General features: G+C 39.8%; 1 protein-coding gene across 1 annotated transcript; it reads right to left on the reverse strand.

Annotated features, from left to right (window-relative positions):
* Positions 1 to 862: 862 nt before the first annotated feature.
* On the reverse strand, positions 863 to 12691 carry wrap53 (WD repeat containing, antisense to TP53). The gene is made up of 11 exons (XM_067524973.1): positions 12495 to 12691; positions 11618 to 12070; positions 11326 to 11521; positions 10717 to 10812; positions 8693 to 8801; positions 7624 to 7712; positions 5375 to 5598; positions 3543 to 3754; positions 2516 to 2619; positions 2259 to 2402; positions 863 to 1549 (listed from the first exon to the last, which is right to left on the reverse strand). The coding sequence occupies exons 2-11, from the start codon at positions 11892 to 11894 to the stop codon at positions 1324 to 1326; spliced, it is 1677 nt and encodes a 558-aa protein (XP_067381074.1). The 5' UTR covers positions 11895 to 12070; positions 12495 to 12691; the 3' UTR covers positions 863 to 1323.
* Between the last annotated feature and the right edge of the window lie 106 nt (positions 12692 to 12797).

Below are 12797 nucleotides of genomic sequence, written 5' to 3' on the forward strand. Positions count from 1 at the left end.
TTTTAAATTGCAAGGTTGTGCAGAACTCTTGGGGGATTGGCTGAATTAATTGTTGAGATTGCAACATTGTGAATCCCTGGAGGGACTGATTTGTTTAGTATTGTGTAATAAAAGCTCTTTAAGTGGACCTACTATTGCTTACCAAGAAATCTGAGTTCTAAAAATTAAAAGTTAAGCCAACCGAGGGTTCAAAATGAATAAAACAACATAAAAATACAAGGCTTTGAGTCAAGTGTGCTGAGCTTCTGACCAACCTGTAGAGAAACCCTACACAAAGCACTCACAGCAACATAAGCATTGAGCAAATCACTGCAATACATAATGAACTATTCAAACACAATGTCTTGCACGTTACCACTCACAGGTACAAATGTAATCGGAGCAGAATCTGTAGGGAAACAAAAAATAAAAATAAAAAATGTTCAATGTGCACCCAATAATTAAAGACTTTGACAGATCGCTATGAAGTTACCATAATCTGCGTACAAAGTATACATTCAAAAAATGTTACTACCATCATGGCTTTACAAAAATAGACATTTTAGATGGGCATGCACAGAGTGTCACAATGACTTGTTTTAAAAACGAAGGTAAAAACACGAGTCTCATCAGTTTACAAAAGCAAAGCTCAAGAACAAATGGCACTTATTGTAACTGTAGCAGTTAGGAATCTCTGGGGCAGCATCACAGCCACACACACGTAAGCCAACACTCCCACAGATACAAGTCAGATTGGGGGTGTGATCAGTAGAGAGATGCTAGGCTGCTTAGCCAAGTCTTTCAGGTAATTCAAATGTATCTAATACAGAAAGTATCACCATTGAATATGCTAAGTCATGTCAAAGATTCATTATATTTGATCTTTAAAAAAAAAAAAAATGTAAGAAAACGTTTTACATTTTTACCATTCACTTGAGTGCCGGAAATTTGATTTTCTATTCACTGTCCGATTGATAGATATGGGCATGTAAATGTAGAACAAAAAAAAAAAAAAAAAAAGTTTGTGCCCTAACCCAGTTTTTAATTCAGCCCATTGTTTGTCTCAACCTACATTTGGTTTTAAACAAAACCTCCATCCATTTTGTATTGACAACTGTCTTGGCATGGAGCTACAACCTGTAATTATCAAAGAGGCATCAGAACAATGGTGAATCATTGAAGGTTAACTGCAGAATTCTGAATCTGTAAACTTGCAGGATATATGTGATAAATTTATTTGGGCTGTATGTGTTTAATTCTTTTCATTCATTTAAAAATGACACAGTTATACTTTCCCATCTTGGGACATCATGTTACTGATTGAAAAAACTTCGGCTAACAAATTCAAGCATCCAGCACCACTGTGCTTTGCTCCGTGGTCCCCTCTGCAGCCGGGCCAAGTGGTCCGGCCCACCACAGACTCAGAGTGTTGTCCTGACGGATCTCCTGTGGTGAAGTAACAGCTTCAGTACCCTCGCCATCAGAGCCTGACTCACCCTCACTGTCGCCTGGCCACGGGAACTGCCGCTGGCCACTGGAGGTTGCCAATAATGGCATAAAGGGATGAACACTGGAATAACAGGAATAAAAGAAAGAAAAGAAATGAGGGGTGAAAAAAAAAAAGATAGATAAGTGTGAATCCCACATTTCTCACTGCAACATTTCAATTTGAAATACAATTATGTAACACTGAGGAAATAAGTTCACAGTGCTAAATATAATTTCATGACTTTAGATTATAAATTTCAAAGTTTCTATGCATATCTAGTCCATTAACTGCTATGATGTTAGTTCTGCAGTTACTCCTACACAAAATGCAACATTAAATTTCCACAAATGCTACTTGGAGCAGTTTGCTCCATTTGTTTTCATAAATACACACAAATGCTATGGTTTTAGTTCCCTGTTCTCAGAAAAAAAACATGTTGTGTAATATTAAAGCTGAAACTAGAAGCAGCTTCTTCTTTTTCTTTAATATTTTGGGTGATTTGTTAATAAACAGTCACAGGACATGATTGACGTATTACTAACAGTTGTTCTGCTATTTGATCCACCCCAGTTTAATATGTTTCTTCATTAGGGTGCATAGTTTGTGACAATCTTCCAGCAGTAGAGTTTAGATTGCACGTTTAGATTTAGTTTGTGAAATTATTGTTGAGCCCTTAGAGTCCTATCAAGTAATTATGTCAAAAACAAACCCAGTGATGGTGCTCAGCTCTAACTTATTGTAGTTACATGTCTTCTGCGAACGGAACAAGTTATCATTTGAACCATTATACCTGATGCCGTTGGTGCAATCCCAGTGGGCCTGGAACCTGAGCTGAGGTTGGAGTAGTTCCTCATCACCATCAGGGGGAGTTGTCTGGGTGTCCCACACTAACACCACTCCCTCTGTGTCACCACTCAACAGGTACCTGCCCGACCTTTATACATAGATATAAATACAAACACCAGTGGAAAACAGATGTATACATTTATAATAGATTTTAGGAACACACGTCAATGAACCAAACCTTTGGTAGTGAAGTAAACTTACTGGTCCAAGTCAAAGTAGATGCGCTGGTTAGTGGCCACATTCCTCTTAAACGAAAACACAACCTTGCCTGGCTCCCTTAGGTCCCAGCACAGGATTTCTGGATCCTACATACACACCACGTTTTTCTGTTACACTGGTAGTTTTGGTTTTTATGTACCCAGATTTTCAATTTCTATTTATTACATGTGGTAAATCTATATTAAGAGCATATTAAAAATCTATCAAATACAATAACCAGATAAAATTATAATTAAAGTAATAAAGAATAAAGTAGTAAAGAATTAAGTAATAAAGAATACATAAAGTATTGTCCATTCTTCAGCACACTATATTCTGTTTTGCTTTCGAAAACCTGCCATTAAAAAGGTAATATGAATTTTATTGTTGCAAATGAAAAAAAAAAAGGGTTCTGCTAAAATTGTTAATTACTTGGTTGCACAATTTGATGTAATGGAATATTTCTTTTGAAAAAGAAAAAATTACTAAGATAGGCACATAGCTTACATACAGAAAAAATAAAAAATAAAATATCTGGTAAATATAAATCTTCCAAAAACATCTGAAACACATATTCTAAAGCTATTCCAAAACCACATCTGAAACCTTAAAAAAAAAGTTCAATAAGACCACCGAAACAACAATGGAAACAAATAATTCCCCCCCTTTCATAAAGAACCGACAGTGATACTGGAACGATAATTTACAACTGGAAAAACCCAATATACAAATCCAATGGATGCAGGTCCTCACATAAACCTCTACAGCACCCGTGTGAAACAACGTTAAAAAACTATAAACTTGAGGACACCACTGCTTAGATTGCAGATTAATTACAAACTGACATAAATAAAGCTCCTGATATCACTCGTGCAAAATAATTTCTCAATGCCACAAAGCAAAGTCAATGGCTTCACACACAAAGCCTACTAATGGTTGAGGGTGTGTGACGACTCAAACAAAGCAGTATTATTACCTTCAGGTCTCTTTCGGCACGCTTGCTCAATTAAGTGTGAATGCATGTGTTCACCTTGCGCCCTCCAGTGTACAGGTAGTTGCCATCAGGGGAGAAGAGCAGATGGGTGAGGCCTCCGTGGTGACGGGTCGGCAGCAGAGCCAGCAGGGTGCCGTCTTGGCAAGAGTAGAGGCCAGCGCAGCGGGAGTAAGAGCCACAGGCATAAACAGACTGGCAAGGACTGAAGCCAAAGCAGGAGATGATGCCACTTTGGCCCTGCTTCTTCACTGCAGTGAAGACAAGAGAGAGGCATTTGGAACCACTTACAGAATTTAAAAAAGGTTCACAACACGCAACTCCCAATCACTTCAACTCAAAGTTGACTTCTTGGCAGCTGCTACATTTCTGATTACATGCCTGAGAGGAAAACACAACTCATCCATGCACATACAAACTCACATTTGGATCATCAGGTTTTTTTTTTTTTGGCGCCTCAGTCCGTTCCAAATCATCCTCATTCTCACTCTGAAAAAGCTCTTAGCACATATGGGGCAGAAGCAAGGGCTTGGCACCATCCTCACGTGTATCGCATAACATGTATTTCAGACTGACCACACATTTCTCAATAATTTGCAGTTATTAGTTATTGAGCAGAGCTAAGGGAGCAAAACACGACAGAAACCACAAACATCAATGATCCACCAGAGCAGGATGTCAAGCTGCCAGCACAGCAATAGTGAGGTTTACGAATTATTTAAAAAAAAAAGAAGCCCTATTTCAGGCATTCTGCATTTGCTAGCAGGTTTGATTGTTGTCGACTTTAAACTAACCTCTCATCCTACGCACCATGGCACAATGTTTAAATAAATGTTAAAGATATGAAAGCTAAATTATTTTTTTTTTTTAAACCCATTTGTTTCAAAGATCAGTTCTACCAGTAGGTGACACACATAAAAGTTACCATAATAAAGTAGTAAGTAGTTGTCATTTGTCAGAATTACATGAATAAAAACTGTAGCTGCCTGTGCGATGTCACAGTCGACTGTTAATCAGCAGCCTGCTGAATCCAAAAAAAAACGCATCATACTTTCCTCCTTTATTTATTATTCATCAGGGTTTTATTTTGCCATAACATAGCTTGTGAAAGCAATTCTTCTGCAAATTATTGTTTGTTGAAAATTCTGTCATTCAAGGACATTCGCAAAGTCCCTGCTATGAAGTGGGAATGTGCATTTTATGGAGCTCATAATTTTCTCTTTATCATTTGTCATTTTTAACAAATTGATAATATGTCATTAACGTCATCATATCCTGGCAAACAATAGTTTTCTACCTCGTTTATGAAGCATTTACATTTAATATATTGCTATTCCAGTCACAGAAAAGAGTGTAAAATGGTCTTTAAAATTTCAAGTTTTCCTTACTGTTACTTCTCTACACAGCTTATTTCACCTGATAACTTACCAGCAGTCACTTGGTGTTAGATTTAGCAGTAAAATCATTCTGAGATAACCTCTTGCCTGTGAAAGTTTACTCCCTAGTGCTTGATTTTGACATTTCCTTGACTAGAACATCAAAGGAATTTTATAAAAAATGCTACCAGCATGTAATAAAAATAAGTAAATAAAAAAAAATCACTTTTTGGAATTTAAGTGTTGTGTTATATGTTTACCTATTTTTCCATTTGAGCACAAAATCAGAAAAACAAGCATGTATCCATTTTTTTCATGATGATTTCAAAAACAAGTATTGAAAAACATTTATTCTTGTTTTTATTTTGAACAACAAATGAACAAATGATAAGCAGATTCAGCATAGCTTTCGATCAAATGTTATAGTTTTGTGTCATTAAGCTAATAACCTAAGCAGGATAATACTTTAAGCTGTGAAAGCAGAAAAGGACTGACCTACAGTGGGTCGCTCCTCACAGTCTCTTCCAGGACGCTCAGTGTAAAAGACTCTGACAGTTTTGTCAAAGCCGCAGTAAAGCTGAGTACCATCAGGTGAGAAGCAAAGGGAGTGAGCTGCTGTGAGCTCATCAAGGTGATTGTACGGGCGGAAACTGGCTCGCACCTCCCCATAAAACGCATCCCATATGTGGACTGGGTTGTCACGGCTACTGCTGGCTAGACTGCAGAAGAGGAGTGAGAGGAAAGACACACAGACAGAATGGAAGAGGGAGAAGAGGAAAAGAGAAAGTGAAAAGAAAAAGACTGAGAGACAGCAGAAGGTAATAAATCCCTGAGGAAAATCTTTATACAGCTAGGTGTTAACATAAAAACATACTTTGTGTGCAGTGAGCAAGTAGTGCACATGAACATGAAACTAGTAAAATGAAATAAAGTTCTCAAAGGATACAAAACCAATTTAAATGGGCAATTGAGAATGTTGTGAAACATACATTATTTATGACCAAAAACCTTCTTGTTTGATTAATTTTCCTGTTCCTGACCTCTACTTCACCACATCCACCTGAATATATCAAGGCATCAAAACAAATACCAGGCACTGTGCTACGCCTCATTATGGAGACAAGACCGGAGCACATTCTTATCGATTCAAACCAGGGCCAAAGACTGAGCCGTGCCTTTTTAAACTCTGATTATTAGGCACTGAACAAATGCAGAAACATCACTGTGGCTCAATTAGACAAAAGAAATTAGCCCCCACCGCTACTGCTGCGTTCTGTTATGGCCCCTCCGAGTTGCAGCTTTATTCCAGAGCGGGGAAATGCCCAATTATAATGCTAGACTGCTGCTAGCTTGGAGTGACGCCTAGAACTCAGTGCAACTTAACCGAGCCATAACAGGGGCCCTTATTCCCTCTCTACGGGGGGGGGGGGCATCAACAACATGCAGCTTTAGGCAGACGGAGAGTTCAAGAAGCACTGGGGGGGAAATGAGAAACTAAATGCAGGATGTGTAAAAAGGGAGAATGAAAAGGGACAGAAAAGGGTTTGGGAAAATAAGCTTGTGTAGATGTGTTTAATAATGATAAACATGAGCTTTTATGTGGCTGTCTCAGCCCTACTCTGAGCTTGTTTGACCACCTGTCTGTGCTCTGCAGGATCTCCTCTCTGATATGTGGGAAGGATCAGAAGATGATCAAACGTATCTGCTGTAAGCTCCTACTGGCATACTGATTGTCATGACAGGCAGGTCTTTGCACAGATACACACAAGGACTCAAGAGGTTCATTGTCCACAAGTCATTTGTTGATCGTTCCCTGTTTATACTACATTCATCTTAGGATGTCCAGCTCCCGACCCCCTCATCCCCCTCCTTTTAGCCAACGAAAACTGTCTGGTGTCAGGGTGGAGTGGTGCCAATGCTATGCCTTGATTAGACAGATCTGTCCAAGGGTGGAGGCTATAACTGGAGGATGATGGGAGCTGCGGGTATACACAGTGCAAACTGTTGGCAGCCTGACCTCAACTCATTAGCAGAGCTCTACCTCTCTCACAACAGAAGATCTGCATTCTCCACAGTTACGGCTGGGTGTTCCTGATGTTGGCTCTGCTTCGCAGCACAAGCAACAATCACAGTGATGTCATAATTACCACATTTTAAAAGCCTGCGGGAACACACTCCTGCACACACGGTAAAAAAAGAGGAGAACAAGATGAAAAGAGAAGCCCCAAGTCAGGGTATCATAAGGCCCTTAGGTGTTGTCTGGGCTCCAGAATCCTGTTAGTGGGCTCAATCATGCTGAAAAGCACCATGGGCCTCAAACAGCAGAGCGGACTGCGATGGAGGCAGATGCAGACAAGACGAAGGCCAACTCTTCACTTCTAATGAGACACATCAGAAAGCTTTTACAGCTTCTCTCCATGCAGGCAGCCAGCTCCAGCAACGAGTGCAAATACCACTGGGTTTAAAGAATGAGTCACAATCAAACAACAATATCTATTACTGTCTATTAGAGCAGCTCAAGCACAGGGAAAATGTTAGCCAAACCCACAGTCCCCGGCTGTGAGAGTTAGATTAAAACCATCAGTCACTGACGGACACTAGCCTCCATAAACAACAGGCCAAACTTTCTGTGTATACACCCTGCACTACCTGGCAGGCTGCCCTTCAAAATGAACATTTCATCTAGCCACCTGTTAAAAGCTGGGGCTTAGGGAATAGTCTGGTAAAAATCAAGTTGAACTCACAAGCATGTATCTGGATCCATAGAGTTCATTTTGGGATACCAACAGTAGTCATAGATGGTGTCTCCCTCCGCCATCCGCAGCACTGGACTCTGCCACAAATGGACAGAAAAGGAGGCAGTAAGGCACAAAGTCAACTGCCCCTGCAATCTACTAGTGCTAATGCTGCTGCTGAAAGCCACTTTCACATACTATTCCTTGTATCATTTTTCAGTGGAAGAATAAGAGAAATTGAGCAATGTAAGCTCACTTTTCTACCCTTTTCACAGAGACAGAGATCTCCATAATGGCTGAAAATGGATTATATTTCAATTATTTTTGTTCACTGATCCCCATCTACCAGCCTGCAATACAATTAAGAGATTGGCTAGTCTCTTGATATTTCCCAAAACCTAAAAGGCAGAATGCTTATTTTAATCGAACTGTCTAATCTTCAGTAATACATTCTTGAGCTGCTGGCTTATATTGGGAGAAATATTTTGTTTTCCTTCTTCAGTGGAATAACACAACAACATACAGTTTGCATAATGTCTGACAACACACACCCAGTTAGTGACCTCCTTTAAAGAAATCTACAGTGATGCACAACACACACCAACAGTATAGAAATATGTCTTGTTCTCTCTGTTTAATAAAAATAAACAATATTAGGACTGAATTCATTTGTAAGCAGAAATGCCCAACATAATTTAACTCAATTAAACTTTATCAACTGCACCCAGGTTTGGAGAATGAGAGTCTCAATGAGCCACAACAAGTGCATTCCTGGGATTTTATTTCAACTCTGTTCAAGCAACATGAGTTTTTGATGAAACTGACCTGACATTTAACTCTTGTACTTCAGTGTTTTGTGGAAGAAAGTGACTAATGCTGCAGATATGGGCCTGATAGGTGTAACCAAGGAACTATTTGGAATTTACAAAGAATTACACTGTGTTTATGTATGTACTTTTGGCCAATACAATGCTCTATTAATGCTTAAGGTTTTTAGGTGTTGCCATCAAGTGTGATACTTCTTTATCATCTACTCAAATATTAGAAGAGACACTACTGTTAACCTAAATGTGCTCACCATCTCACGAAGCAAGTCCCAGTTGTAGCTGTAAATCTCTGGAGGGAGGTTGTACACACGAAGTACGTTGTCTGCACTGTTTGTCAGGATACAGGAACCATCAGGGGCCCTAATTGTGGACAGGCAGAATGAAGATGTCAACAGAAAACTACAAGTACTCTTGCTTCTTCAGTGTGGAAATTGGAAGTGAAAGACACTTCACATCTAACTGTGTTAATTCCTTTCTCCTAAGTTTTTGAAGAAAAGAATAAGCAAGAAAAAAAGCATTCAAATTGCATGAAAAGACAAGCAGTTTCTGAAATATTCAGATCAGCCTGTCTGACAAACAACCATGCCACATTCAAAGTGATTTAAATCAGCTACATTTGTGTTATACTAAGACAGTTTGTAGTAAAATTAGTATAATACCCATCAAGAAATTCATTTAGCTTGATCATAAGATCATGATAACGAGCATGACAGCGAACAATTCTGTTAGCACTTTTGACAGTTCTAAGAACCATGATCATGAAGTAAATAACCCATAATCCTTTAACTTCATTTGAACAGAAGGGGAAATTATTTTCTTCCAGTCATTTAGTAGAACAATTACTGCCCTTCATGTCACACACCAGAGCTTGACGTTAACACTCGCCAATCCAACAAATAAAAGTGAGTTTCAGCAGTGGCAAGTTAAAAAAAAGTCACTCCCACTAGCCACTTTGACAGGTGGAATTTCTATATTTTTATAGTCTCAAAAGCCATCTAAAATTATTGCAATGTGACACAACATCCATAAGCACTTCCACCACAGTGTTTGGAGCCTTTCAACAGGCACTTCTGCTCTACTGACCCACACATGACACTGAACAAGACATCTCTATGGAGCACACAGTGGAAATGTGAACCGGAGGAGATATGGGGTGGCAAACAAATGGTGAACAACCAAAAACTGTTCTTAAGATATATGGAGATGAGAATGAGTTTTACAGATTGTTTATTGCTGACCTTTATATTTTTGCAGAATGCCAATAGTGTGTGACAGATGCTAATCAGCCAGCTAATCAAACAGCTGATTTAATATTTATCTGTACCCTAAACTTTGGACAGTAGTTGAGGTGAACATTTTCTCTTCTTATTATGACTACACTAACTTGATCATCTCTGTGGGAGGGCTTTTTAAAGAAACACACATGGCAATTGCCTCCGATTCTAATACTTGTGGCTTTGCTAAGTGATAGCATTGGTGTGGAAGGCAACATATAAACTGACGTAATGAAGTGACTCGTCGGAGGCTCTGTAGCCTGTGCAAAAGCAAAGCAGTTTTTAAAAGGTTTGCAGGTTGAACCATTATTGAACTGATTTAAGCACCAGTTCAACACTAACACCAAGTTTGTGTTGGTTGAAAAGGGCCATTTAAAAAAATATGCTGGCCTGATATCAAACTATTTGCTGTATCAGTCAGACCATTTTATTTGCTGAGCGGATTCCCCATAACAATCCCAAACCATGGTATACATTCACCAGAAAGCTAAATCTAAATCTTTTTATGCCATATGTTCCTGTAACATAGTGATTACTTAGTTTAGTGCTTTCAATAATTGTGTGTATATTTTATATATATCTCCTACTAGTGGGTATAATCTCTGGACTTATGCTATGGCTATATTAAGGGTACATACATATCAGCCACTGCCTTTGCTCTAGGTTGTTCTAAACATAATAATATACATTTAATCCCCAAGCTATACAACTTCCCTCCACATAGGGAAGGTGCAACAATGTCAATTACAGCATGATGAATGATGATAGTACTCTTGCTCTGCGGGGTTCCTTCAAACGCACAGACTGGTGTGTTTTTCAGGTCGTACCAAGGAGCTGCAATGAACTGACTACCACCTTTTTACCTAAATAACAAGCCTTGGGTTTCTAAGTAATTGAGAAAAGTGCCTGCGGTTCAAGAGGGGTAATAAAGCTGCTTTTGCTCTTAGTAAAAACCTCATCCATTCTGGATTCAGTCTCATGTTGTTATTAGATGAGATTACCATTTGCAGCCTTTAAGGTAATTCTCTGGGATGCTGGCATACTCAGTCCAGGAGCCAGTCAGCATTTGGGGTTTCTGGGTAAACTCCAATCCGAGCCTGGAAGTGAGAGAGACAACAACAGGTACATGGTCAATGAACTGAAAACAGAGAACCAAATGTATCCACTGCACTTATTAGAAATGATGATATAAATGAATGTGAATTAATACAAATAAAATCTTTTCTCGGTTTAATGTCAGTCAATAAAAAACATTCTAGCATTGGACAAGACTGTTGATTTATATAAAGTAGTGTTAGCTTGGAAAAAGCCAGAGAGGGATGGCAAATTTAACCATTTCACCAGGAACCACTGATCTGCTAGATACTGTATGAAAAGTAGCAAGTGGCCCAAATAAGGTACAAACAGGTCAAAAGAAAGATCATAAGTTTTTTTTTCTTCTGTTGCACAAATGTGTTTAACTAATCCTCATCACAGGATGACAGCACCCCCCACCCCCACATCCCCACTGCCAGCTCAAAATAGCTCACTTGATATTCTGCCTACTGCATGTTTACACCAAGGTATGTGGACACCGCGGTTAAAAATAAACCTGATTTGTCTTCACTTACTGCTGGGCTTCAACAGGACTGTCTGTAGATCCGTTAGCATTGTGATCCTCCTCTTCTTCTGTCGCTTTGCCTTCTTCTAAGACAGCACCATACCTTCCATCTCCATTCTGATGGCATTCACCTTCACCTCCTCCAATGACAGGCACTTCTTTCTCTCCTTGACTCTCCCGTTCACATTGTAGCGGCTCACCTGATTCTAGAATCAAACAATAAATTTGCCTATTAATTATTCTGACCTTGAATTATCATCTCTTATAAGATAAGAAAACCTAAAATGAAATCAAAGAGGTACTTTGTGCGGCTGGCTCTTCTTGTGGCAAGCCGGTCTGTCCTGCCGTTTCTCCAGGTCTCTCATCAGGCTCTGCAGACTGTCCCAGGTCCTGTTCCTCCTCGCTTAGTTTGGTCCGCTTGGGAGCTGGAGGGGCCCCTTCCTCTGAGGTCTCTCCTGCCTCTAAGCATTCCAATTCATGTAAAGTTTGGACCTGTTGAGGAGGCTCATTATCTGCTTCGGCATCCTGTCCCGCACCCGCCACACCTCCACTTTCACTGGCCCCAGCCGAGTCAGACATACCTCTTTGTGAATCAGTCTCTTCTGTTAAGTCCTCTACCTGTATGTACACTTGCCTTGTGACCAATGGTGGCCTGTCAGACGTGGGTGAGATAAGTGCTACTAGGATAGTGCTTCTTCCTGCAGTGTGGGTGTTTGAGTCTGCTGGGGGTCGAGGACATCACAGCACTCACTAGCCTGGGGAAAATGAGAACAGTGATGCACGAAGATGGGAAACACAGTCGCAAGTGTATGTGAGGACTTTTAAAAACCTGTCAGAAAAGCCCTTTCTAGTTTAAAGCAGTACGTAACAGACACCAAATTAGTTGTGACAACCAGCAGACACCTGTGGCTAGTCGTGACTTGCCAACCTCTCCAAACTAGCATACATGTAAATTGTGCTCATTTTGCACGTGAGTGGTGCACATTGCATCACAAGACCTTAAAAACTTTACATACTGCACGGCCCGTTTCAGTTCTATCGGTATATCTTCAATGAATTTGAGAAAGAGCGCAAAATACTTCAATTTCCTTTAACCGTTGGTCCACAACAGAGATCGCAACAAGCTCTCGTTAGCATTACCCTTTGCTAGCTGTCTGTTTTTTTTTTAATATCGGTTACCTGTGTGTAGCTTGTCTGGCGCTTTGTTCTGTTCGCAGTTTAGCTGTGACCACGTTTCTTCTCAACGGTGTCAAGGCTTCAACTAATCTCGGTGATTTCGTCTAACATGGAGAACTCTATGATGTTCTTCTACTTAAGAGCTTCGTTTCATTCACCAGCTCTTCAGAAGTTGTAAACACAGAGCGCGGCCATGTGTTTCCAAGTATCGCGAGAATAGCGCTGTTGACGTCAGAACGTCGTCATGGATGGCTCATTCATGGAATATTAATCTAGTTTATGTCATGTGTAGTCTTTCAAACACAC

The sequence above is a fragment of the Channa argus genome, chromosome 12 (assembly GCF_033026475.1).
Source record: "Channa argus isolate prfri chromosome 12, Channa argus male v1.0, whole genome shotgun sequence".
NCBI lineage: Eukaryota > Metazoa > Chordata > Actinopteri > Anabantiformes > Channidae > Channa > Channa argus.